This window comes from Lontra canadensis, unplaced genomic scaffold (genome assembly GCF_010015895.1).
Source record: "Lontra canadensis isolate GAN:19392208 unplaced genomic scaffold, GSC_riverotter_1.0 scaffold84, whole genome shotgun sequence".
Lineage (NCBI taxonomy): Eukaryota > Metazoa > Chordata > Mammalia > Carnivora > Mustelidae > Lontra > Lontra canadensis.
Window position 1 is genome coordinate 6187307 of NW_022631078.1, and position 27305 is coordinate 6214611.

At 52.9% G+C, this 27305-nt stretch overlaps 1 protein-coding gene across 1 annotated transcript; it reads right to left on the bottom strand.

The window, feature by feature from the left end:
• Window positions 1-178: 178 nt before the first annotated feature.
• SERHL2 (serine hydrolase like 2) lies at window positions 179-27305 on the bottom strand. Its single transcript, XM_032882988.1, has 12 exons — window positions 27274-27305; window positions 26244-26393; window positions 26021-26134; window positions 25615-25656; window positions 25175-25194; window positions 24640-24714; window positions 23087-23196; window positions 22573-22652; window positions 6821-6855; window positions 2445-2527; window positions 964-1060; window positions 179-298 (listed from the first exon to the last, which is right to left on the bottom strand). Exons 1-12 carry the CDS (start codon window positions 27284-27286, stop codon window positions 179-181), a joined length of 939 nt encoding a protein of 312 aa, XP_032738879.1. The 5' UTR covers window positions 27287-27305.

Sequence of the window (27305 nt, forward strand, 5' to 3'; positions counted from 1 at the left end):
ACAAATGTTGAATCTTGTCCCGTGTCCCCCCGCCGCCCCCCCAAACTGCCCAGGATTTTCCACCTCATTCAAGACCAGTGAGGCCAGTCCCCACCACACTGCCCTGGCTGGAGGGCCTGGAACTAGGAATCCGGGTGGTGAGTGGTGGGCACCATGTCTCCAAAGGCCTGGGCCCAGGCTACAGATGGCTTGGTATCGTCTCCTTGGACTGTAGAAAGGCACTGATGATACCAGCCACATTCTCGGGTTGGTTTAAGTGGACATAGTGGCCGCCCGGGACCTCCGTGTACTGGTACTGCTGGAGAGGGGTGGGAATGGTTGGTGAGTGTGGCCCCTCGGCTGTGCTGGGGCCTTCCCAGGGTCTGCTACCTCCCAGGGGTTCCAAAGGGTCCCCCATGGTGAACCATGGGGCAGGGACTGACCCACAGCTCCCCAGTCACATGCTGGTTAAGTCAGAGCCTGACTCAGAGTCAGAAAGGCCTGATTTCTGGGTCATTCTGGCCTGTAAGGTTGTAGAGCTAGGCCAGGGAGGGCCCAGTAGTCAAGGGCGACCCTCCCTGGGAGACTGGAGGGCACTGCGGGCCGGCCACAGAGGCTCGCCTTGGTGGTGGTGCTGAGGTCTGCAGAGGCCCAGGGGCAGGTGCTGACAGCGGTGCCACGTGTTCCCGTGGACAAAACCCGGGTCCCTGACCCCACTGGAGACGGGTCACCCGCTCAGTCTGTTGGTCTGGACAAGTTGGACCTGGACTGGGGAGTACACGTGGACAACAGCACTGGGGCACTCGGCCAGTAAAATGGGTTTGCCGAGTTGAGTGTGAGCTCTGGGGACTGGCTGCCGTGGGGAGTGAGGCCTGGGAGCTCCTGCCAGTCACCTGTTAGACCCGGGCCCGGACCAGAGGTCCTGGTGGAAGGAGCGCGTGAGGACCCTCCTGGACCTCACCGGAGCTGAGCTCATGCCCTTACCTCCTTTAGGACCAATTTCAGCGTGTCCGTCACAAAAGCTACGACGTTCCTGTCAGTGTCATTCTCCCTTCTCACGTTATAATATCCTTGCATTGCTCTGGAAAGTGAGAGGAAAATCAAGGTTCACCCTGGGGACACCTTGTGGTGCCTCCCCCTAGCCTGGCTTCCAGGCTGAGCAGAGACCAGCCTGGGCTTGCCTCTGATTTTCCTGCAGTTCAGGGCTCACTGTGGCCAAGGTGCTGCGGGGTTTACCTTGGCAGGGTCATGGGACCCACCCGCAGCCACGGCCTTTGCATGGCACAGCCGGGATGGGACGGGCCGAGTCCATGCTCGCTCTCCATATCTTTCCTGAGATTTTGCCCATTTCACCTGTATACTTAAGAGTTCTGCACCTGCGTGATCTCAGGGTCCTGGGATTGAGTCCCGCATTGGGCTCTCTGCTCAGCAGGGAGTCTGCTTCCCTCTCTCTCTCTCTCTGCCTCTCTGTCTACTTGTGATCTCTCTCTGTCAAATCAATAAATAAAATCTTAAAAAAAAAAAGAGTTCTGCACCCGTGACTACAGTTGATTCGAGGACACTGTCATCATCTCAAAAAACCCCAAACCGGAGCCTCTGGTTCTCACCCAGCTCCTGGGTTTACACCAACACTGACTGCAGAGACTCCGCTCCGCACTGGTGTGTGGGTCGAACCACAGAACGCGTGGACTCGGGACCGGCTTTTTTCACTTTCCATCCTGTTCTGAGTCACCCATGTAGCCTGCACCAGTTTGTTCCCTTCTGGCTGAAATGTAGCCCCCCGCGTGGACACGCTGCATTTGGCCTGTCTGCTGGTGGTCGCCTGGGTGGCCTCCGCCTCTGGGCTGTTGTGATGAGCACTGCTCTGGACGGTCCTGCACAAGCTGCCGTGTGGACCTAGGTTGGGCTTGTATATCCCTGGGAGGGTGACTGTGGGGCCTGCGGTAACTTAGTGGCTCCAGAAACTGCCAGGCTGTTCCAAATGACTGTGCCACTTTACAGCCCCACAGCGGGAGGGCTCTGGTTTCTCCACATTCTTGCCAGTGCCTGTCACCTGCCATTTAGGGTTCAGCCATCCCCAGGTTTGGGGGAGGTGGCAGTGTATCTCACTGTGGTTTGGATCTGCAACTCGAGTCCATGCTTCCTAGACTTCCGGAGGCACACATGTCCCTAGAAGTCACAGTTGCGGCCACAGGTGGTGGCTGTGGGACTGCAGCTGGCAGGTGGGGGCGGCTGGAAGGCCGGGGGACCTGGCAGGGTACAGTCGGCCGTGTCTGCCCGGCCCAGGGGTGCCCTCTGCAGATGCCTGCAGAGAGGGGCGGCCGGGTCGGCTCCCGGCCCTGCCCTCCACACCCTGGTGCCAGGGGCAGCCCGGCCTCACGCAGGAGAAGCGGGAACCTCACGTGAGGGAGACCTGGGGGTTCCTGGCAGCCGAGGGTCTTCGGGGGCGCGAGGCTCACACTTACTTGATGAGCAGGACGCGGGCCCGCAGCTGCTTGGCGAAGTGCACAAACTGCTCCCTGCTGACGAAATCGATGCCGTGCTCGGGCTGCGGGGGACAGACCGCCATGAGTTTGCTACAAAAGGCGGCAGGTGTTGCTGCCGGTGTGAGGCCTCTGTCCTGGGGTGGGGGGGCTTGTGGGGCCACCGTGGCCACTGACCCCGGGAACAGGTCCAGCTCCCAACCACATCCCCTCCAGAGGCCTCTAACCTGCAGGCCAGAGGCTTGATTCCTTCCTTAATCCGTTCTCCCTCTTCCTGGGCTCATGGCTGTCCCACCAGACACTGCAGGTCCCTTTACATCCTGGTGTGGTTGTACAGCTGAATGCTGGGAAGTGACCTGGGTGGCTTCTGGATCTAGATTCCAGGACAAGATGTGGCCCCTCATCCTGAACTTCCTTCCCCCACCTGCAGGCCGCCCTGCAGCACGGCCCAGGCGGCCCAGGCTCCGGACTCCACCACGTGTAGCCTTCTGACCTGCACCGACCATGTGTCCTGCTTAAGCCACTGTGCAGGGTGAGGACGCCTTGACGCCCCCACAGCCCCGCTGGCCTCCATCAGGGCCAGGGCCACCCTGTTTTAGGACCATGTAGCCACCAGCATGTGGCTACCAAGTGCTTGATACGGAGCTAGGCCGAGTGGTGCTGTGGGGGGAAACTGCACAGTGGATGTCGAAGACTTAACAGAAAGAATGCCAGATGCCTCACATGTTTATACTGGTTACATCTTGGATATATGGAGTTAAAAATATTAAATTTGGGGTGCCTGGGTGGCTCAATCATTAAACGTCTGCCTTTGGCTTGGGGTCCTGGAATTGAGTCGGGCACTGGGCTCCCTACTCAGTGGGGAGCCTGCTTCTCCCAACCCCGCCCCTGCTTGTGTTCCCTCTCTTGCTGTCTCTGTCAAATAAATGAAATCTTAAAAAAATAAATAAAATAAATAAAGTTAAAAAGTATTAAGTTTGGGGGCATCTGGGTGGCTCAGCGGGTTAAGGCTCTGCCTTCAGCTCAGGTCATGATCTCAGGGTCCTGGGATCGAGCCCCACATCGGGCTCTCTGCTCGGCAAGGAGCCTCCCTCCCCTCTCTCTCTCTGCACCCCCCTCTCTGCCTACTTGTGATCCCTCTCTCTGTCAAATAAATAAATAAATAAAATATTTTTAAAAATTTAAAAAATAAAATATATTGTCTACTTCAAGGTCATAAGGCTATTCTCTGTTTTCATTAGAAACTTTCCTGTTTTACCTTTCATATTTTGATCTATGATCCATCTTGAATTAATTTTTGTGTATTGGGTGAGGCACGGGTCTAGGATCATACTTTTCCCTAAACCCACTGCCTGGCTTGACTTTACTGTAAAGCAGGGGGTACCCATTCATAATGTTAACAGTTACTAAATTCCCAAAGTATTCTACAAATTCAATGTCCTCTCAATTTTTTTTTTTTTTAAAGTAAGCTCTGCCCCATGTGGGCTTTGAACTCAATGACCCCAAGGTCAAGAGTTGCATGCTCTACCAAGGAAGCCAATCAGGCTCCCCAACCCAATGTAATTTTTTTTTAAAGACTTATTTATTTAAATGAGAGAGTGAGAGAGAGAGCATGAGAGGGGAGAAGGTCAGAAGGAGAAGCAGGCTCCCCATGGAGCTGGGAGCCCAATGTGGGACTCACTTCCAGGACTCCGGGATCATGACCTGAGCCCAAGGCAGACACTTAACCAACTGAGCCACCCAGGCGCCCCCAGTGTAATTTTTAACATAAGTTGATCATTCCAAACTTCATTTGGAAGTGAAAATATGCAAAGAAAGCCAAGGAAAATGTGTAAAAGAAGAACAAGGAGCGAGCACTGGTTCTACCAACCATCAGAACTGATTAGAAAGAAGTAGGGATTAAACTAGAGCGGTATGGCTCGGATGGTGACAAGATCACTGGAATAGGAGAGTGCAGAGACAGACCCCTTTGAGAATGTGTATCTTTTGTCATTCGGTTTATATCCTAAACATCAACTTCAAATCAGGGGCAGCCTGCTGCAGGGGAGCTGTATGCTGCTGAGGGCATGGTCCTCGGAAAGTGAAGGGGCATATCCAAATGCCCCCAAAAGTAACTAACCCAGCCTGTAGTCGGGGCAGTGGAGACTTGGGGCCCTGCATTGCTGCCTGGAGGGTGACCTGGCTCAGGCCAGGGGTCGGGCCAGGATCACTCTCTCTGGAGAGAAGTTTGCAACAAGGGGCTCCACTGGTTAGGATCTGGCAATAAGCTCCCAGCCTGAGGACCGACACACAGCAGACAGACCACGGTGAGTGAACCTTGGTGGCTAGGAGCCCCCCCACCGCCCCCAGTAACTGGCAGTGGACCAAAGTGGCTGTTCATCTGGGGAAAAAGTGAAAATGGATCCCATCCTTGAGAACAGATCCCAGCTGGATAAAAATCAAAACTCAAACATTCCCATCCCCTTGGCCGATGCCCCGGTCCGGGCCTCATGTCCACACCTGGGCCTGGGCAACAGCTCTCGGAGTCCCTGAGGCCAGAGCTTCCCACCTCTAACTACAGCATCTCACATGTGCGAAGCATCTTACCCTCTTGAACCAGCTCATTAAGAGCACCACCTGAGCGCCCCTAACATGAGAGCACCTCGCTAGGGCACTCGACCCATGGACCTTCGCTCGTCTTCGCAGCAACCCCACAAAGACGGGCATGGGGGCTGGTACCTCCTGGCTGCTCATTAGCCAACTGCACGGATGAACAACAAAGGAACGTACTTCCTTTCTGCGCATAAGACAACCTGAGGCACAGAGCGGGTAAGTGGCTTGCCCGAGGTCACACAGCCTCTGGGGCTGTTTCTGCAAGAGCTCACACAGCTCCACACCGGCCCCTCTCTCTCCTTCTGGTCTTCAGACCCTCCATCAGGAACCCCAACTCAGCACATGCACTGAGCAGATGCCAAGCCTCTGTGCAGCAGCACGGACCTGGAAAGTCTTTCCCTTCTCCACCCACATCGACCCACCACCCTGAGCCCAGCACACATCCCACCTCCTCCAGGCACACCTGCCGTCCACACCCATCCCTCCCGCCTGCCGCTGGCAGGCCTTCCCTGCACTCCCACGCAGGTAACCCATGAAAGGTAAACAATTACAGTCATTTCCCTGAGAACCTAAACAAACACCAAAACCCAAGAGCCCTAAAATACGTTGGTGTCTTCCTACCCAGTTGTGCAAACACACAGACAGGCCTGCAAGTCTGCCCTAGGCAGTGGGCCTCGGCGCTCACCACTGGCTCAGTGGGCAGCTGTGTGTCGGTAATGGTTTGTGTGCTCGGTTGTTTGTGGGTGGGAAGCCCCCACCGATGGTGCTGCTTGACTGTGGGCGGGTGGTTCGGCTGACTTCGTTTCCCCGCCTGGAAGTGTGGGTGGCAGCAGTTCCCTCCTCCAGGCCTGCAGTGACAATGACTCCCCCACACACAGGTGAGGCACGTGGAAGAATGAGAAGCAGAATGAGCGCCCCCTGCTGGCAATAACCTCCCCCAACCAGGTGCAGGGCAGACCGGAGCACACCCCTCACACCTGCCAGCCCTGCTGGGGAGACATCTTCCCCTCGGGACTCCGCGGGGCAAGGGACCCTCTCCCTTGCCCTCAGCCCTTGCCCTGCAGAGACCCATGACTGGAAAGCGGCTGCACACCACCTCACACCCACGAGGGTGGCTAAAATTTCAGAAACTAGAAAACACAAGTGTTGGTGAGGAGATGCAGAAACTAGAACCCTCGTGCATTGCTGGGAGTGACAGCGATGCTGCGGCCGTGCGAAAACAGTCTGGCCGTTTCTCGAAAGGTTCAGCGTAGGATCCTCACGCGATCCAGCAATTCCGCTCCTAGGTGTGTGTCCAGAAACACTGAAAGCCAGGACTTGAACTGATATTCGTCACTCATGGTCACAGCAGGATTCACAATAACCAAAAGGAGGAAACAACCCAAGGGTCTCTCTATGGACGGATGGACAGATCCACACAAATGGAATATTATTCCGTCATAAAAGGAGGGAACTTCGGGAACCCTGCTGAGACATGGACGAGCCTTGAAGACCTTCTCTAAGTGACATGAAGACCCCAGAGCAGCCAAGCTCACAGACAGAAGACAGAACGGTGGCCACCAGGGGCTGCGGGAGGATGGGGACCCGGTATTCAGTGGGTACGGGGTTTTTATGGAGGATGATGAAAAATGTGGGGGCAACGACGGTTGTACAACATTGCGAATGGATTGAGTCACTGAATTGGACACTTAACGAATGATTTTAAAATGGTAACTATTATGCTATGTATAATGTCCCACAACAACAAAAGAAAAAGCAGCACTCACCAAAGCTATCCTCCGGTCTCTGTTCAGCATTAGGCCTGGAACGGAAGCACAAAGACGGGGCCTCAGAGCTGCCACAGGGCTTCCCTGAGGACCCGGGGCCCTTCTGGCCAGAGTGCCCTTCTTCAGCCTGGACTGGTCTCTTCTTGGGGCCGAGCTGGAGCAGCGGAGCTCAGCCACTGCCACCTGGCATGGACTGGTGTGGCCCACACAGGTGCCGCCCGCCACCGGAGAGAACAGTGCAGGAGGATGGTGGTTTCCCTATCTGGCAGAGCAGCTGTGTCTGAGAACCTTAACGTGGTCACCTGATCTTCAGGCCCCAGGAAGCATCCCATGGCTAAACTTTGGGAAACACCCGCTCTGCAGGAGAGCAGAGAAACACCTTCCTCCTTAGGGGCACCAAGGCGTTTTCCATGCCCAAAGCCCCTGCTTTTGTTTCCAACTCCTGACTCCAGCCCCACCTGGCCTCCTGTCCCCCTTCCAGAACCTTTCGAAACCTTTGCCTTCACCAACTGCTGCTCAGCGTGCCCATGGGGTCTTTCCCCCCAGACCCCCTCACAGCTCCCACTCAGGCTGCCACCACCCTGTCACCCTCCTGTCTCGGGCCTCTGAGCCACGTTAGGTCCAGAATGACCTTCTCCACCCTGTAACCGCCCCACCCCACCCTCCACCTTCCCGCACTGCCCCAGGCTGGGCGCTCACTAACAGGTGTGCTTGCGATGAGAGAGAATGATCACACAGGAGACAATTAGCTCCAAACGTGTTTTCTAGAAATTAGCCCTCCCTCTTTTTACAATGGGGATATTTGCCCCTCAGACTAAGAACCCTCAGGGGAAAAAACCAAATGCCGAACACTGTTGGCATTTTCCCAAAGGAATGCATACTTTTCGGGCTTCCTGGCTGCAGTCCTGTCCCACCAAGTCCTGGTGGTCCCTTCAAAACCTTCGGCCAATAGCAGCAAGAGAGCAAAAAGCCAAACAGCATGTGCCCTTGGCCCCCTGACCCTGGCCTGGACCCGGGGGCCCACACTGCAGCCAGTGCCAATGCAAATTCCAGAAGTTCGGACCCACCTCCTTACTCTCCAGTTAAAACCCTCCAAGAGCTTCCCTTTGGTTGAAAAGAAAACAATGATGAAGGTAATTTTCAACTTTGAATGTTCATCCACACCCCCCACCCCTACCCTGGGCTCCCGAGGAAGCTCTACTTCCTTCCACCAAGGTCAAAATGACTTCGCCGAACTTCAAAGCATGGGCTCTCTTTCCACCCTGAGCATGCACTGTACACCGGCTTTCTTAGCAAATGACCTCAAAGAAAAAGTCTCTGTTTGTTCATTTTGTGTCAACAGTTCTTGGCAGTATAGGCGGGATCTCAGAGCCACTGGTGGAGAACAGCTGGGGGTCACCTCTGTGGTCGGTACCAGCTCGGGCCCTCCAAGCCCCACCGTCTGTCTGGTGAGTTCTCCTGATGATGTCCAGACCTCCTCGATTTGGGCTGGCCGTCCTGACTTTTATTTACGAGCTGTTAAAGGTTACTGGTTATGTTCTCAAGGCGGGAATCACCTAGAGGAGGGGATGGATGGGTTGGTGGTCTTAATTTGGCATTATGCTAACCGATGTTATTAATATAAGGCTTGAGTCCGTTTTCTGGCTAGAAATACGAGAGACTGAATTGCTCGGCTCCGAAGAGAAGGGACACTGGCTCCTTCTGGCCAAACATCGCTTTCAGGTGATCGAAAGGCCCGAGGAAGCGGCTGAGGCTCCTTCTCAAGACCCGTAGTGGTCCCGTTGGCATTTCCACCTCCTAAGGTCATGAGCGATCGGCTTGTCTGGGGCTGCACACCGGGAATGCACATGGAAGGACCAACCGCCCAGCACTCCGAGCTCCCTCGGTGGTCTTAGACCTCGCTGGGAGAAACCGAGATGCATAAGAGGGTGTCCCATGGCTGTTTTTGGAAGGGATCCTTGTAAGTAGCATCCTCCTGGTCCGCCACACTTACTGTCCTTAGAGCTTATCTAAGCCTTAGTCTAAAACCGAAGCTGAAACTAAAAGGACTGGGGACCCGGGCTTCAAAGGAGGACACAGTCCCCCCAAAACCAGTAAGCACCGAGAGAAAGCTCTGGGAGATCATTTCTAAGGAACACGTGTGAGGCCTTACTTAACGGGGGAAACCTAAGGATAACCAGAGTCTCAGGTGGCCAAATGGGGGCTCTTAACATGTCCGAATTAGTTTCTTGTGCACACAGTTAGGGGAAGTGGGCTAGGAGACCAAGCAACCAGAAACGAGGGAGCACTCCCACCCCTGCCCCCGCCTCTGGGGGGAACCAGCGCCACCTAGAGGTACTCTGGGCCTCTCTCGGTTTCTTCCTTTGTAGCGTCTGTTATCTTGGCGCAAAACTGGCCCTGTCCTAACTGGAACTCACTCACTCAAGGAATCATAATAAATTACGAGACTGTCTTACAATGAGATTCGTTTCAATAAAAGGGGGTATCTGGAAGTTGGGTCTTTAATGTCCTCTGTATAAATATTGGTGAAACAAAGACTAAATCCCGTCGGCACCCTGTTCGTGTACACGGGTCCACCTGTGACATACAGGTGAGAGCTTTTCTCTCCTGCCAGGTGGTACTGCTCAAACTAATTTGTAGGGAGCTCTGTTTAACTGGTTTAGAGGCAAGTGCTTATAGAAACTGGGCATTCTAGGGGCACCAGGGTGGCTCAGTCGGTTAAGCCTCTGCCTTCGGCTCAGGTCATGGTTTCAGGGTCCTGGGATGGAGCCCCGCATCGGGCTCTCTGCTCAGCAGGGAGCCTGCTTCCCCTTCTCTCTCTGCCTGCTGCTCTGCCTCCTTGTGATCTCTCTCTCCATCAAATAAATAAATAAAATCTTTTTTAAAAAGGGGGGTGGGCGCGCCTGGGTGGCTCAGTGGGTTAAAGCCTCTGACTTCAGCTCAGGTCATGATCCCAGGGTCCTGGGATCGAGCCCCACGTCGGTCTCTCTGCTCAGCAGGGAGCCTGCTTCCCCCCTCTCTCTCTGCCTGCTGCTCTGCCTCCTTGTGATCTCTCTCTCCATCAAATAAATAAATAAAATCATTTTTAAAAAGGGGGGTGGGCACGCCTGGGTGGCTCAGTGGGTTAAAGCCTCTGCCTTCAGCTCAGGTCATGATCCCAGGGTCCTGGGATCGAGCCCCACGCCGGTCTCTCTGCTCAGCAGGGAGCCTGCTTCCCCCTCTCTCTCTGCCTGCCTGTGATCTCTCTCTCTCTCTCTCTGTCAAATAAATAAAATCTTAAAAAAAAAAAAAAAAGGAAACGGGGCATTCTAAAGCTCAAAAAGTGAAAACAAACTCAACTATTGTTTCAAGTTCGTATGATGGGCGGTGACTGTCCCTACGTTCCGACGAAGACACCTCGCAGGAAGGGACGCAGTGGATGGTCCAAAGAGATAAAGATGGACACAAATTTAAGACACCTGACCCCCTCCGTAACAGAATAATGAGACAAAGGAGGAGGAAGGCAGGCAGACGCCAGCAGCCCTATAGTCACCGCAGGTCTCCAAGCCCAGCCCCAGTTTCTAGCCTATTCCCCACTTCTCCGCATCCTCCAGGAGGCTGGAAAGCACCCAGAGAAAATGCCTGTTTTGCAAGAGGAAAAGCCAGGACACAGAAAGAAAAAGTTAGCCCACAACTTCCAATCTGCCTCTGGCCTTGCCCGCTGTACCTCTGCGGCCTGTGCCTCCGGCCCCTGCTCCTCCCACCCTCACTATCAAGGTACCCAGAAGCACCCCAGGCTGCGGGGCAAACTGCTTATGAGGGTCACGCGGAAGCACGTCTCACATCAGTGTGCAGGGGCCCACGGGCTCCCTGGACTTAAACCGCCCGCTTCAGATGTCCCCCCGGGAGCCCCACATACAGCTGACAACGGGGGACAAACTGATTAGCTTTCAGTGGACACGGGTGCAATATACAGTAAAGCTAATTCAAAGTTGTTGGTTTAATTCAAATAAGCACTTCTTTGGAGATACCGACATTAAACAAATCTTCTACTCTACCAACATGTACCAGGGGCCAAAGGAGCTCTGTTATCTCTGTCGCAACTTCTCGGCAAAGAGGACTTGACGGGTGATTCTGTCCGCCTCAGGAAGTATTCATGGGTAATTATTCTTTTTTCAAAGATGGATTGACTGGTTGATTGATTTTAGAAACCGACAGAGAGCATACCGGGGACTGATTGGTTGATTGATTTTAGAGACAGAAAGAGCGCACCTGCAAGAGAGAATGGTGGAGGGGCAGAGGGAGTGGGAGAGAAGCAGACTCCCTGCCAAGCCCGGGGCCCGATGACCCAAGGCTTGGCTCAGTCTCATGACCCTGAGATCATGACCTGAGCCGAACTCAAGAGCTGGATGCTCCCTCGTGGGTAATCATTAAGAACAAGCTGGTTAAGGCGCGCCTGGGTGGCTCAGTGGGTTAAAGCCTCTGCCTTTGGCTCAGGTCATGATTCCAGAGTCCTGGGATCCAGTCCCGCATCGGGTTCCCTGCTCAGCGGGGAGCCTGCTTCTCGCTCTCCCTCTGCCCGCTGCTCCCCATGCTTGGACACACTCTCTCTCTCTCTCTGTCGAATAAAGACATATATAAAATCTTTTAAAAAAATCTCCTCACTGGCAGCACCAGGGACTCAAAATTTGCCCTGACCATTGACCTGTGTTTTCTTTTGTTTTTGTAGAAATGTCTCTTACTGATTCCCTGACAGCTTGCTAACTAAGGCAGAGTCTATGATGGCCGACATCACTTATGACACCTGTATTAACTCCTCCTGGGAAATACAACCCCATATCGATAAAATCAGGCAGAAAGCCACTGGGCTCCAAGAAGCCCTTGACCTCCATGTCCTCCTTTCCAAGGTGGCTGGGACGGGCTGACTGACCCATTCTCTTGGATAGCCATCGATGTCAGATCAGCTTCAGAGGGAATGATGGGTTTGACTAGATACTGTTACTTTCCCATAGAATATACTTGGGGAGAAGATTCATGATGGCATGTGGTCCCAACCTACGTCGGAAAATATCCAAGTTCTCAGAGAAGGAACCATGTGACGGTTCCCCTCCATCAGCACAAGGGACCAAAAGTTGTGTCTTGGACCGAGTCAAATCCTTCCATTCCAAAGCTCCCCTACTGCCCGCCCCCGAATCAGCCTGAAGCAGTTACAGAAGAGGCACCTCCCGCCATGTTCCATAGAAATGGAATGTAAAGACTGACAACGGGAAATTAAGGCAGGGAAATTGAGGCGGGAAAAATCTCAGCACGTCTGACTCCATGTTACTTCTATCTCCCTTGCTGCCGTGACCTGTAAAGTGAAACGTTCTGCTTAGCCTCACCCGTAGACGTGACGCCGCTGAGATTTGCAAAAACTGCTCTTTACCCAAAACCTACCTCGCCCAAGGAAATAAAGAAGTAGCTAGAGGGGTCATGGTTTCAATTCTTCGATATTGAAGAATGACTGTACTCCAGAGGTGGGGTGGGGGGTGGGGGCCCGAAACCAGGCCCTAAAACTAGCAAAAAGCTTAAAATGTGTTTTTCAGGCAACGGTTACCCCCAATCAGCGATTGCGTCTTTTCTGACCCCATTAACAAACGCACAAGGAGTCTCTGCAGAAGCCTGGACTCCAGATCCGCTGATAGGGTTCAAGCCTTCCTTACTGGAGACCAGGAGCCTAAGACCCCATGTTGGAGCACGCCCACAGCCCCTCCCATCACCTCCTGATGTCACGGACTGAATTTTGCCTCTTTCCCAGGTGACGTCTCCACCCCACCCCCCCACGGGACACACGTTATGTACATGTTTGCTCAATGTGCAGGTTCCCTCTTTCCTCGTAAATCATCATCAATTTCCCTACCTTTTATCAAGACCCTTTTATCCCTAACCTTTTATCAAGTGAAGGATTCATTGGATTTTTTTTCTTCGGAGTCTAGCCCAGCATCACATTGGTTCCTTGGAACTGTACTTCCTGGAATTCTCTCACTGTCCTTGTGTCTTTAGGATAAATGTGGCATCAGATGGAAAACCAGACAGTCTAAGCCAAGCACATGTACCACGTTCGCTCATCAACTGAGCTTAATAGAGAATATATATCACTTTTAAGTTTCCCACCATTTGTACTACAGCAAGTTCCCCCAATGAGGAACTCTAGGTACACATGTACACACACACACACACACACACACACACACAGGGGACTTGGACCCAGAGCAGACAAGTCAGTCACCCTAGCACTGAGGGACATAAAATCAGGGTTGAACATCAAGGCTGAGGGAAGACTGGTGATCCAAAGGCAGAAACGATAAAGGAACTTCCCAGCTTTGAATGTTCGTGGGCCCTGCTCCTGGGCTCCCAGGGAAGCTATAACTTTAATTTTTACCAAGCTCAGAGTGACCTTACCAAACTCCAAAGCATGGGCTCTATTTCTGCCCTGAGCACCACTGTCCAACAGCCTCGTTAGCAAATAGCCCAAGAGAAACATTTTGAGTAAAAATAAGAGTAAAAATCTAAGTTCTGTCTCCGTACCTCTGAAGCCTGCAACCTTGTGCTCCTCCTTTTTTTTTTTTTTTTTTAAGAAATCCTAAAGAGTTTGTTTGTTTTATGTTGACAGTGACAAGCCCAAGACAGAGTCACTTCTGTTAAGGGCCCACGTCCGGTAAACACGACTTAACACCTGACAGGGCAGTGTCGGCCTGGTGGGGGAGGTAGCCTCTGACCAGGAAACATCGGACTTCCTGGTCATCACCAGCAAGTTTACTGACCGATCCTTTCTGCTCCCTTTAGGAGGGCGACCTCGTCTGAAAGAATGCATTCTTTGCAAGTAATTTCCTTCCTCCACTCTCCCTCTGCCTTTAAAAACATTTTCTTTCCTACAGCTTAAGGAGTGCATTAAGCTTTCTCTTTGGGCTGCTGCCCAATCCATGAGTCATTTATTTTATTTTATTTTATTTTTAAGATTTTATTTATTTATTTGACAGAGATCACAAGTAGGCAGAGGCAGGCAGAGAAAGGGGGAAGCAGGCTCCCTGCTGAGCAGAGAGCCCGATGTGGGGCTCCATCCCAGGACCCTGAGACAATGACCTGAACTGAAGGCAGAGGCTTAACCCACTGAGCCACCCAGGCACCCCTCCATGAGTCATTTAATAAAACCAATTAGATCTTCAGATTTCCTCAACTTAATTTTTGTGATTTAACACTGTGCTCTTGGAATAAACACCACTGCCAGCCATCAACCAGTAGTTAGCATCCTGGAGCCATCCTATCCCGTCCAGTAGCCAATTCCCCCATCCCCCATGGCAGCCGTTCTGCCCCTCTTTCAAAGCTCTTGGCATTCTGACGGGTCCCAGGACCCGGAGGCGCTCCCTCCTGCCGTGGGCAGGGCCTCTGCTCATGCTACCTCCCAGTCTGGAATGTTCACTGCCTCATCCTTTTCACCTTTCTGGGCACTATCCTCAGTCCTCATGACCCTCAAGTCTCCTGGGCAGGGGTCCTATAGGTGCAGCTCCCCTCCCCTGCATGGGTAACCTCCGTGGGGAGTGACATCTGTCCCCTGGCCCCAAGCTCTCTACTCCAGGACCACAGGGCAGGGCAGGACCTGCTTCTGCTTGTATCCCCAGCTAAGTACACAGCTAGCCCGGGACGGGAGTCAGGGGTTTACCTACTGAAGTGCTGAATGAATCTGAATGAGTAGATGGTATCAGCCCTGGGATGGGCATAGGCAATGGGGCAGAATGCCCTCGGTCCTCCCTCTCTGGCCTTAGTTTCCTCATCTGCAAACAAAGGGGCCCTGAACCCTGAGAGTCCTAACTGCAACTCTTGGGACAACAGAGCCATGTGGATGGGTGCAGGGGGAGGGTGCGCGGGACCGTCAGCCCAGCTGGCTGGGGGCCCTGAGCCCAGGGCTTTCCCAGGACCACAGAGGAAGCCGATGCCCAGCACCCAACATACAAAGGTTAAGAGTCAACTCAGAAACACTTTCAACCCACTCCCTCCCCCTTCCTGCGCTGGGACCTGCCAGCAGAGGCTGGGCGGAGTGTGCACAGGGCCCACGGACACGGCAGCGGAGCCTGTCCTGACAGTGGTCATTGCTTGTGGGGAACAAGGAACGTGCTTCCAGCTCTTCCTGCTTTTCTTTCTTTCTTTTTTTTTTTTTTTTAAGATTTTGTTTAGCTGAGAGGGGGTGTATAAGAGCCTGCCAGCTCCAGAGCAGGGGGAGAGGCAGAGAGGGAGAATCTCAAGCAGACTCCAGGCTGAGCATGAACTGAGCCGCTCAGGTGCCCCTCCTCCCACTTTTCCAAAAGAAACGGGAAATTTTCAGGGCCCCTGGGTGTCTCAGCGGTTAAGCGTCTGCTTTTGGCTCAGGTCATGATCCCACGGTTCTGGGATCAGGTCCGGCATCGGGTTCCCTGCTCAGTGGGGAGTCTGTTTCTCCCCCTGCCTGCTGCTCCCCCTGCTTGTGCTCTCTCTCTCTGACAAATAAATACATAAAATCTTAAAAAAAAAAAAGGAACTAGAAATCTTCATTTTTACATAAAATCTTTCTATTTGAAATATGAGCACCTATTCAAAATCCCCCTCATGAGATATTTCTGTGATCGACTGTACAAGTCAAAAAAATCAGGCCAAGCGGCCCCGACAGCAGGCCAGATGTCAGGACCACATAGTGACAGAGGACTGTGCTTTGTCATTAGGGAACCCCAACCAGTGCTGGGCTCTCCCTCCCTCACGCCAACACCTCGAGCTTGTCTCACGACTAAAGCCGGTATTATGATAGGAACACAGTTAAGATGGTAGATGAGGACCTCGCCCTCTCCCAGCCCTGGCTTACTGCTTCCTGGTTTCTCCCATGAGCCCGGTTGAGCTCGTACATGCCACCCCAAAATGTATCTCTGGCATATTTTAGGGTGATTTATTTTTTTTAAGATTTACTTATTTGACAGAGAGAGGGAGATCACAAGTAGGCAGAGAGGCAGGCAGAGAGAGAGGGGGAAGCAGGCTCCCTGCTGAGCAGAGAGCCTGATGTGGGGCTCGATCCCAGGCCCCTGAGATCATGACCTGAGCCAAAGGCAGAGGCTTAACCCACTGAGCCACCCAGGAGCCCCTGGGCTGATTTTTTTTTTTTTTTAAGATTTTTATTTATTTATTTGACAGACAGATCATAAGTAGGCAGAGAGGCAGAGAGAGAGAGGAGGAAGCAGGCTACCCACAGAGCAGAAAGCCCGATGCGGGGCTCGATCCCAGGACCCTGAGATCATGACCTGAGCCAAAGGCAGAGGCTTTAACCCACTGAGCCACCCAGGTGCCCCTGGGCTGATTATTTTTAAGAACCAGAAGACTCAGAAGTTTTTCTTTTTGACCTTCCCTGTAACTGCCTAAAAGGATTCAGATACAGTTCCTGCTCCAGGAAGAAGCGCTCACCATAGATCACTATGTCATACTCCAAACTGGGAGCAGTAGATAGGGAGGAACTTAGCAAAGTCTTTTAAAATTACTCTTTATGTCTCATTGTTTCCGATGGCCCAGCAAACACTTGCTTACCAAACATTTACTCTTCCCACTCTTTCTGTGAATTGTCTTCCTTCCCTTTGAAGCCTAAGACCCCTTACCCCCTTCACCTTAGTCCAGAGTGGCCTGTATACCTCATTTTACCTGTCTTTGGAATCTCTCATGTTTATGTGGACTCCCTGCATGTACGTAATTAGATGTTATTTTCTCCTGTTAACTTACCAATTTAATTCTTAGACTAGCTGGAAGAAACTTGAAGGATGGGGTAAAATTTTTTCTCCCCAACACCTCAAAGCCTTTCCTGGCAGCTCCCCTGCCCAGATCATCTTCTTCCGGGATTATCTGTGTGACGAGCTCCTCACCTGTGTCGCTTTTGCTCAAAAGTCACTTCTCCATGAGGCCAACCCAGACCATTCCATTTAGAAGAGCAAACCGCAAGTTCTGCTGCACGTCCTGATCTCACCACACTACTCTGCCTTTCCCCGCACACTCTCCCCAACACACACTGTGAAGGGCAGGGAGAATGCCACATGCAAACCAAGGGATGCCTGAGGCTACCAGACCTAGGAGAGGCATATATAGAGGCTGCCCATACTCTGACTGCGTTTCTAGCTCCAAACTGTGAGACAGTAAATAAACATTTATCCAGCCCTCCAGCCTGGGGAAACTTTGTAATGGCAACTCCAGGAAACGAATACAGATTTTGGAGGGTATTTTTGAGGACCTCCAGAAGAGAGGAATTCACCCAAATCTATCGGTATTGACATGAATCTGACTGCAATTATTTGGCCTGGCTTCTTAGCCTCAAGAGGCTGCTAAAAGTTCAATCTAAATTATTATTATTGTTATTTTAAGGATTTTATTTATTTGTCAGACAGAGATAACAAGTAGACAGAGAGAGAAGTGGAAGCAGGCTCCCTGCTGAGCAGAGAGCCCGATGCGGGGCTCGATCCCAGAATCCCGAGATCACGACCCGAGCCAAAGGCAGAGGCTCAACCCACTGAGCCATCCAGGCACCCCTCAATCTGAAATTATATGAAAAGTTCCAGCAAAGCACATTTTTTAAGAAACCTATACGGACATCACTCTTCTCTCTGCACTTGTGTATACAGTCAGGCCAAGCTAGTTAAAACTGGACTCATTTTACAAATGAGTTAGTCTCAACTTGGCTATCTTTGAGGCAAATAAGGGTGATTTTTGTGAGAAAGATTATGTTTCAATAACACACCTTTGTGAATGTTAGATTCTAGTTCTTATGAATTATCTCTGAGTATTTGTTGTTTGCCTATAAAACTGGGCTCGATCCTGAATTTTTCTGGTTTCTTCAAATACCTGGTTCTGACTCTCAGAACTAAAGTTTCCCATTTCCTCCCATACGTCAACATGAAACCACTGAGAATTAAAACCATCTTTTTAATTTTTTTAATTCAATTTTAATTTAATTTTTTTCACGAGGCCTTGAAGACCGAAGCTAGATGGCTTGAGGTAAACTTCGGAGAAATTGCCTCAACGGCTCGTTTTTCTTTTTTAAGATTTTATTTATTTATTTGACAGAGATCACAAGTAGGCAGAGAGAGAGAGAGAGAGGAGAAGACAGGCTTCCCACTGAGTAGAGAGCCTGATGTGGGGCTTGATCCCAGGACCCTGGGATCATGACCCCAGCGGAAGGCAGAGGCTTTAACCCACTGAGCCACCCAGGCGCCCCTCAACAGCTCATGTTTAAACAATCTTCATGTCTGTTGCTGTGGGGGCTGCTCAGGAAGATAACAGAGACATGTGAACTGCAGGCCAGGGCGATGCGTGAACCCTCACTCCATCTGAACATGCTTCAAGCCCAACAGCTAGAAATCTCGCCAACGGCACTCAGGACTCAAGACACTGGGTTTACTACTTGCGCTAACCATTAACCTATTTTTCTTTTGTTTCCACAAAATCCCTCTCGTTGATTACTTGATGGCTTGCACAATACAGATCCAACTCTGAGAGCCCGCCTGCAGTGCCTCCTGAAATGAGACGACTGATTAACCAAAGTAACCTATTTTCAAGACTAAGACTGGTTCACCAAATCTGGAGCAAACTTCTTACAACAAAACAACAGAATAGTTAAACTTCAGCTAAGAGGAAACAATGCTGGTCTGTGATGTTTTTCTAAGAAAAAAAAAAAAAAAAAAAAGACAAATCCGAAGGCGGAAAATATTAATTCATCAACACACCTCGGGACTTTTGCTATGGTGTGGTGACCCATTAACAAATCTTCCCAGTACTTGCTCATGAGGCTGCTTGGAAGAAAAGGAGGCTCTGACCTTGGAGAAAGGAAGACCAAAACAAAATAAAACAAAAATACCATCACCACCACCACCAACAAAAATAACACAAAAAACACACAAGAGCCAGGATCCCCCAAAGCTTGGAAGATGGCACACCCCCGGAGCACAGACTTCACCCCACTGCTTTTGGAGAAGGAATCTGCTAACTGTTCTTGTGAGCCTGTGACGGATCTCAAGGTGTTACTCAGGAGACAGACACACTAGCAGATGAGTAGGACTCCTCGGGGTTGTTGGTTTTGCTCCATAATCCCCACCTCTTTTTCTTGGAAAGATAATTCCATGGTCAGAATTTCATAAACTTTAGCGTCTTCAGCAGTCTTTGTCTGACTGCTGAATATGGTACCTGAAGCCCTTCCCCATACATGACCACGCCGACCCCACAGCTACGCCCACAACCTTTCTCTAATGAGCCCAACTTCATGGTAACTTATGGAAAAGCAACTACAGTCACAACATACCAGATCAAAATTACTTATCAGAAAGTATTTTACTCACTGGAGGACTCTATGTACCCTGCTTCTTTTTAACACCCTCAACAGTGTCCCCCGTAATGACCTCTGAAAGCTCGTGGAAGGACGCCAGAACATAAGGTCATAAAAAACAAACACTCTCTAACAGACCGTGACTACTTGTTTGTTTCACATAACCCATGTTCTGGGCTACCATCTCCTCGTTTTAGTTCAGCAAAGCTGGATTAATCAGTCTTCAGGTTATACTACCTCCTGCTACATACAAATCAGAGGTCACAAAATAGCGCGAACCTTAAGGGAATCTCTTCCCCTTTCCAGGCACATAATATGAATTTCAGTGGAGGGGCGCCTGGGTGGCTCAGTGGGTTAAGCCTCTGCCTTCGGCTCGGGTCATGATCTCAGGGTCCTGGGATCGAGCCCCACATTGTGTTCTCTGCTCAGCGGGAAGCCTGCTTCTCCCTCTCTGCCTGCCTCTCTGCCTACTTGTGATCTCTATCAAAGAAATAAATAAAATCTTTATTTTGTTTAAAGATTTTATTTATTTGACACAGAGAGAGAGACAGCGAGAGAGGGAATGTAAGCAGGGGGAGTGGGAGAGGGAAAAGCACTAAAGCTAACCTAAGCACTGCTCTGGGTTATACCTCAGTGAACAAGGAGGCGTGTGTACAGTATGTTCATCAGGCCGCACACGTATTCACACTTCCCCAGAATGGACCTTGCTCGCGGCACACACACTAACGCTCCCTCTGAAACGGATGTTCCCCTTGACACAATAAAGACAATAAGCTACTTGGTTGCAACAAATCTCTAAAGTCCCAGACTCCGATTTGGACCGTTTTCCCGGATTATTTTCTTGGATTTCCCAAGGATTTAGGTCCATTTGACTCAGAACATTTCCTCAAATGTGGAATTTTCCGGATTCCTAATTCTCCTGTGCTCCTTAATCACAACACGTGGTACAAAACACTGTACAAAAACTATGAACCGAAGTACAAAAATTTTAGTCATGCAGAGTGTAGGGTTTTAAGCCGGAACTGAGGATTATTTATGATTAAGCGCAAAAAGGATCCCTTCCTCTCCCCTCCCTCGATCTCTGCCCCACTGCAGCAGGAAGTAGCCAGAGCGGTCATCAGCCCCTTGCACTCAAGAATGAGGGATGATCAAAGGCCCTGGGGACCAAAGCCAGTAACCAGCGAGTAACAGGGCCACTGAGGCTGCTGTAGGGTCCTTACCCAAACCCATTGGTCTGGGAACGCCGTCTGCCGCCATGTTTCTGCGAGATAATACTCAAGCCTGACGCTGGGATAACCAAGTGTTAATTCGTTTTGCAGAGACGCAAGGAGTCAGCCAGAACTGCTCAGACCACTGACCTCCCCGTAGACCCTCCCCTACTTTACTAACTTCCTTTATCTGGTTTTGACTCACATTAACTCTTCTCCCCTTTACCCAGACCCCTTCCCATTTGCCTTTAAAAAAAAAAAACCAAAAACCAAAAAACAAAACCCCTTGCGTTCCCCCGCAGGGAGGTCTTCCCTGCTCTCCTTGCCTCCTGAGTGTTTGGTTCTGCTGTGCATTGGGCAGATGAACTTGGGTTCAGTTGTAGGATCGGGCTGGGCTCATGGAGCGGTCCCTGCTCTCTGCTGCCCCAGAGTGGAATGGGGACTGTCAGGGGCTCTGGGACCTGAGGACAAGGACTCACGAACAGCCTGGAACACCGGCTCTCCCCGTGTCATAACCCCCGATGGGGGCTCGGAGCCTGCTCAGTCTTGTTTTGGGTTAAGCTCCGGCCCCAAAGGGCCATGACTGCTGCACAGGCGCTGAGCCTAACAAAGCAACCCAGCTGCCTTACCCAACCCCCTCCCTTCTCTCCTCACCCTCCCTGACAACTGCTTCGGTGTCTGTGCTCACCCCTTCATGGAACCAGGGCTTGGCCTAATCAGCTTCCCCTGCCTGGCTGAGAACATGTCTTATTCCAGATTAGCCCACTTCTGCGCTGGGCCATCTGTGTGGGCCTGCTGGGAAGCCTGAGCCCCTGGGCCTCTGCCTTGACCTCTCCTCTCCATGGCAGATTTGCCAAGGTTCAGAGGTGATAACAGATATTCCTTCACAACAAGTCACAGACCGGAAACCCAAGGCCACAACATCCCTTAAGCATATTCTACCTGACCTCACGGTGTGTTGGCAACTTCTGGAAAGACACCACCACACAGTAGATCTCTGGCTTCTTGGGAGCAACTGGAAATTCCAGCCACACAAGGCCCAGAGTTCCCAGTGATAACCATAGGCTGGGCTGTCCTGCTTCCAGGACCATAGTCCCCACCACTCCCTGCTGACTCCCAGTGGCCCAGTTAATGCCACCACTTGGTCAAATCTGGCAAGCCCTTAGGGTTTTGACCCCTGCCTCCTTTGCTACTTTATAAGCTGAAGCTGCATTCGCCTCCTTACTTGATCCTCTCAGACCATGAGCACGAAGATCCTAAGACATTATTTATCACCTAAGAAAAATAGGGGGGAGGTGTCTAAACGGGGAGAGGGAACTTGCCCAAGGTCTCTGAGCTAGCAGAGCCAGGAATCAGCCCAGGGCTTTGGGCCCAATTTAGCGCCTGGTCCATTTTCCCACACTGTCTCCCCTGGGCTTCACCTCTGGGAGGCGCCTCCAGGACCCCCTCTGTGGGGTTTCTTCCAGAACACCCTGTACGCTTCTTTTACTATACTCATAAGAAAATGTCTCTTGCTTGTCTGTTCTCCTCCTAGAATGGACATCCCTGACCTGGCCTCATCCTGGCTCAGCCCCTGGCAGAGTCGGTTCCAGGGAGGCCCTTACGAAGGGCGCCGTCGGGAGTCGTGCCAGCTGGCGGGACCGGCCCGCCCGGAGAGGGGCAGTGTCTGCCGCTGCACGCCGCAGCTCCGTGGTCACACATGGGGCTGGCACTGACCGGGACCTTGGTAAAGTTTTCCCGAATGGCCACAGCAGAAAACGAAGTACAGAAAACACGGGCCCAAGGCTGCCCTGAAACCAAGGTGCCTCCTGTGCTATGTCTCCATTTCAAAAAACCCCCTTCAAGTCACTGCCCCATCCGACGACCTCAAACCCTAGCCTGGGACAGCAGCGCCCACTGCACAGGGTCAGCAGATCACGGCCGGGACGCTCCCCAACATTCACCCCCGACACACCTGACGGGGCTCCCCACAGGCCTTTCTGGGAGGCGCAGCAGCTGTCTGACCTGGCACGTGTCCCTTGGCCTAGCAGAGCCTCAGTTTCCCCTGCTGTGCACGGGGTGAGAATAAGGCAACGGGAGGAGGATGACAGGAGACACTGTTTGCTAAGCACTCGGTGCTACGTCGAGCAAGCAGCCATGAAGCTTCGTGGTTATCGCTCCTCAGTAAGGGCAGGGCCGACCAGCCACGGCCGGAGCCGGCGAGTCCCTACCTGTGGCCACCTTGGTGCTTCCTCTCTGCAAGAGGAGTCGCGCATTCTCCTCACTCACGTGACTGTGGTTCTTCATGAACCTGGGGAGGACAGAGGGACGCTGGATGTCTGGGGGCAGGGGAGGCCCGAAGGAACGAAGAGGAGGCCCCCCACAAGGGACACAGGCATGCGGCAGGGGGGGTCGTTCACATCGGCAGCGTGTGTGTGTGCACACGCGTGCATGTGTGCCCAGTTATAGGGAGAGGAAGAGGGGTAGAGTGTAGGTGGAAAGGGGTTTTGGGAAACGAAGGGCGTGGCTACAGAGCGGGGAGGACCCGAGGCAGGTGAGTCCCAGCCGGGGTGTCTGGAGAGAGCCAGGAAGCCTGACACCTGCGGTGAGCGCAGAGAGAAACAGGCTCCGTGTAATTTGTGTGTAGGAGCCTGAGGCTTCCTCTGTGCCCCAGAGTCGTCCTCCCTTGGTATCCCACTGCTTGCCCAGGTCTCGCACCAGTCGGCCCCCCCACCCAGCACTCACCTCTGCAGCATCTCCTCCGGGCTGACCACCTGCCGGGGCTTCTGGGAGGCCTCCACCTGCAGCACGTGCTCGATGGCTCCCCGCCGGTAGGCCAGCACGCACTCTATTCCCTGGGACAGGAGGGCTCTGCTGGGTGGGTGGGAGTCTGGGCTGCAGACAGAAGGGCTCAGCCCCCGTCCCCACCCTCGGGCCTCGACAGCCCCTCAGCCTTCTGACCCAGCAAAGGGCGGCACCAGATCAGCCCCTGAAGGTTAGCCCCGTGATCTGTCAGCCCAGCCAGCCCCGCCTGGGGTTCGGACGGCTGGAGGGGTCAGGATGGATGATGGAGGGGAAAGGAAATCTCTGCCAACGGCCAGCGCTTTGCAAGGGTTCAGTATTCGGTCCTTAAGACCCGGACCACCCAGGCTTGGAGTTTCAGCTGGTTTACTGAATGCCAGCACTCCAGCTGGTAGAGAGGAGACGGCAGAGGGCATGCAGTCCAGGGGCTCCCGGTCCCCCTTCTTGTATACCCATTTCCACGCCTGGCTCCCTCCCACAGCCCAGCCCTGGCCACAGGCCGCCGCCTGGAGCAGCAGCAGCTAGAAGGGACACGCCCATCCAGCCCCCAAGAGTGCGCGACAGGGATGACCAAATACTGAGATTCTCTGTGGGGAGATGCTGGGGTACTGCGCTGGGTAACTCAGTGGCTGAGACAGATAAAGGGAGAGTAGCCCAGAGTCTCACCGGAGCCTCACAGTCACCCACAGAGCTCTCCATTCATGAGACCAGCACTTACTGGGCGCTTACTGTGTGCTGGGGATTGGGCAGGTGGTGAGACAGCCTGCTTTGTGCCCTTTTGGCATTTGTGGCCATTTTACAGAGAAGAAACCAAAACTGGTGATGAAGCGGTGTCATAATTGAGAGACTGAGCTCCTGGGAACAAAGTGACAGAATTGGACAGCGGGCAGGCAACTCCAAGGTCACCTAGTCCAACCTCCGGGCTTTACAGGTGAGGAAACTGAGGCCCAGATAGGCCAAGTGACTGGCCCAGAGTCACCCAGCAGATCAGTAGCAGAAGCCAGGACTCCTGCAGGGACAGTACTGTCTGTTGTTACTGGTGGTAGTGGCGGCAGCGGGAGAGATCCACATGTTCCTATCTGTCCACCCTCAAGGCTGCTGTGTGCTGTTGTACAATGTGCCCACAGCACAAAGGCATACAACTGAATGTGAGTCGGGGGCGGGGGGGCTCATCACACAGTGTGCTCCCAGAGCTTCCTCAATCCACTGTCCTGACCCTCTCCCACCCCTGCCGCTTCGTGATACACTTGGCATTCTGTAGATCCCAGGCCACATACAGCGTTTCCAAGGATGACAAAGGCTTCTGCACCCCTTTTCTCTGCTCACTCCTAGGGGTACAGGCTGCATACCCTGTCCTCTCTGGGGGCCCCTTGATCCCCCTTTGTCTACCTTCTGCCACCTCCTCCCACCTCCCTGCCAAAAGAGGTAGGGCTGAGGACACCACCTGGGGCCTGGGTCTCCCCCATGATAACATGCATGAAAGGCCCCATTCTTACTTTAGGGTCCAGGGCAAATGGCCATGTGTCCAGCAAGATAAGTTTATTCACCATCTCGGGGAAGATACTGGAAAACTACGAAGTGATCCAAAAAGGGAAGAATGAGTACGAGAGGAAGAAGGCAAAGGGACTCAAACTTTCCCCTGGGGATGCTGACGTTTCCAAGGGGCTGGGACAAGAGTCTTTATTCCCTTCAGGGCAGCCTCCCCTCTCCTCGACCTGGAGATCCATACCCAGGCCAAGGTTCACACCCTGGTGGATGGCTGGATTCCAGGGTTCTCTGAGGATGGGGAATGTGGAAACTCTGAACTCTACCAGGAATCTCCAGTTTCACCAACCTCCCCGTAGTAAGGATTATTACTGCCATCTATAAAGCAGACTGCACTAGGCCATCAAATACTGGGTTCAAATTCGTGATATGAGGAGGCACTTCCTTTCCCAGAAACTTCTCCCACTGCCCTCCCCCCACCTCCTGCCCCATCTGCAGGAATGCCCTACGTGGCCAGAGGTAGTCACTGCAAAGCCATCTACTCACCGTTCCGCCCACCGCGCCACCTGGGGGAAAAAAGAGTCATGGGCTGGTATTCCACCAATCCTACTAAAACTTCCTCCCACGGTCTGCCCCACCCCAGGCTAACGGGCCTCGCCCTCTCCCACCAAGGACCAGGGCTCTTTATTCCCTATCAAACTTGGGGTTCCCTCCCCGGGGGCCACATGACCCCTTCACCAGACCTAGCCACTCGAAAAGTCACATTTCCCTTGTCACATTGGAAGACAGCCACCTCTGGGGCCCTATGTCCCTTGGGGGAGGTACCTCAGGCCAAAGGTGCCCAGTGCCCACAGCCTCCCTCATCTCTCTTACCTCTCTCTGCAGTGCCCAGAAGTGCAGGGTCCCTGTGTACCACTTCCTCTCCCTCCCTCGCAGCCCCTCAGCCCAGTCAGCCCCCTGCCCATCCACGTGTAAACTGTACTCACCAAAACTATGGCCCAAGATGGAGAAACGCTTCCACTTCAAGGCTGAAACACAGAGGGCTATGTTTTAGTGGGCCCAGGCTCCCCCCACCCTCTGTCCTGCAGTCCTCGTGCTCAGGACATCTTTCCCCAGCATCTGGGGTGGCCCATTCAGGAAACTAGCTTAGAGGGATTGCAGCTTCTTTACAGGGGTGGAACCCCTGAAGGAAGAGCTCTTCTTGGCAGCCCTCTCCAACTTTCCCAAAGTCACCCATGAATTTCTGAGTGACGCCAGATCACTCCCAGTCCAACATTGTTTCCTGGCTAACACACCCCACTCAGCGAACGGAAGCGATGTCCCAGTGCACTCTTACACTTACACACACACACACACACACACTCTCTCTCTCTCTCTCGTTCTGCCTCTTACCTGCTACGACTCTCCGGATCTCACTCACAAAGCTTTCCTGGTAATACAGGAGACCAGGGCTGTAATGGGACGAGAGCCCATGTCCCCCGAAATCCATGGCAACATAACAAAAGTCTGAGACAAGAAATGGGAGAGGAGAAGGCAACTAGGTCGGCGGTCTCTCCCACCCCTCATTCTCCCGCAGTCTATGTCACCTTGCCCCTTGGCTTCCCTTCAGTCCCACCTTTTGGAAGAAGAGGGATGAGTCTGTCAAAAGAGTTGGCATTGTCCAGCCAGCCGTGCAGGCAAAGAACTGGGGGAGCCTGCTGGGAGCCCCAGACTTTGGCAGCGATGTGGCCCCAGGGCACAGCCAGCTTCAGCTCTGAGAGCATACCTGGAACACAGCCACACACTCATTCATGAAGGCACTTTCTGAGCCCCTCATCCGTACCCCAGTGTGTTCAGGGCAAAAGCCCAGGGGCTCAGGTTCCCACACTGCCCCCAGGGATTACAGGGAGAGAGCCTGACATGGGTTTGGGGATACCCAGAGAAAGGAAATTTAAACTGGGTCCGCAGAGTGAGGAAAACCAGGGTAGGGTTTCATGGCAGAACTTTGTGGAATTGGCTAGACCTGGGCTCTGACACTTGCTGGGTGTGTGACCTTGGGCCGCTTAGTAAAACCTGCTGAGTTCCAGTTTCCTTTTCTGTAAAACGGGGAGAAAACAGTCCTGGCAATAACCAACACAGTCTAAACTTTCAGAGGGCAGATGGGGTGGTCCCTCTCACTTCCTCACAGCAAGTCGGATCATTGTCACTCTCTCTTCGCAGACCAGCACACCCAGACCAGCACACCGAGGCATGGGGAGGTGCAGTCTGAGCCCAGAGATCCTCAGGGAGAATGAAGTGGAGCGAGGATTTGTTGCCGGACCCCAGTCCGGACCACCCAGCACCACGCTGTCTCTGGCCTAATCGGATCAGGGATGACTTCTCCGGGGTCCGGCACTGACCTGTTCTGCTGGCCCACCCGGCCCGGCTGGACACCTTTGAGGCCCCAGAGCCCTGCGCTTGTTCCTCTACCTTGGAGCTCCCGGAACCTTTAGAAGCCACGTGCAGCCCTCTCCCGGGGTCCCCACCCTCCCGCGGGTCCAATCAACCCGCTCCCACTTCCGCTCCGGGGGTCGGGGGGGGCGGCAAGGAGGTGGGTGGGCGGCGGGAAGGGCGTGGCGTCCCCCATCCCACTCCGGTCTAAGGGTCCTGCGGCGCAGCGTCTTCACCCTTCGCAGCCATCCCGCCGTCGCGCAGCGCT

What these genes read in the sequence shown, in the direction of transcription:
- SERHL2 (XM_032882988.1), bottom strand. An exon ending in GTGGCGCGGTGGGCGGAACG is followed by an intron (nt 24,715 to 25,174) that starts GTGAGTAGATGG and finishes ATCACTTCGTAG; the next exon opens with TTTTCCAGTATCTTCCCCGA. An exon ending in TGAAATTGGTCCTAAAGGAG is followed by an intron (nt 299 to 963) that starts GTAAGGGCATGA and finishes ACCCCTCTCCAG; the next exon opens with CAGTACCAGTACACGGAGGT.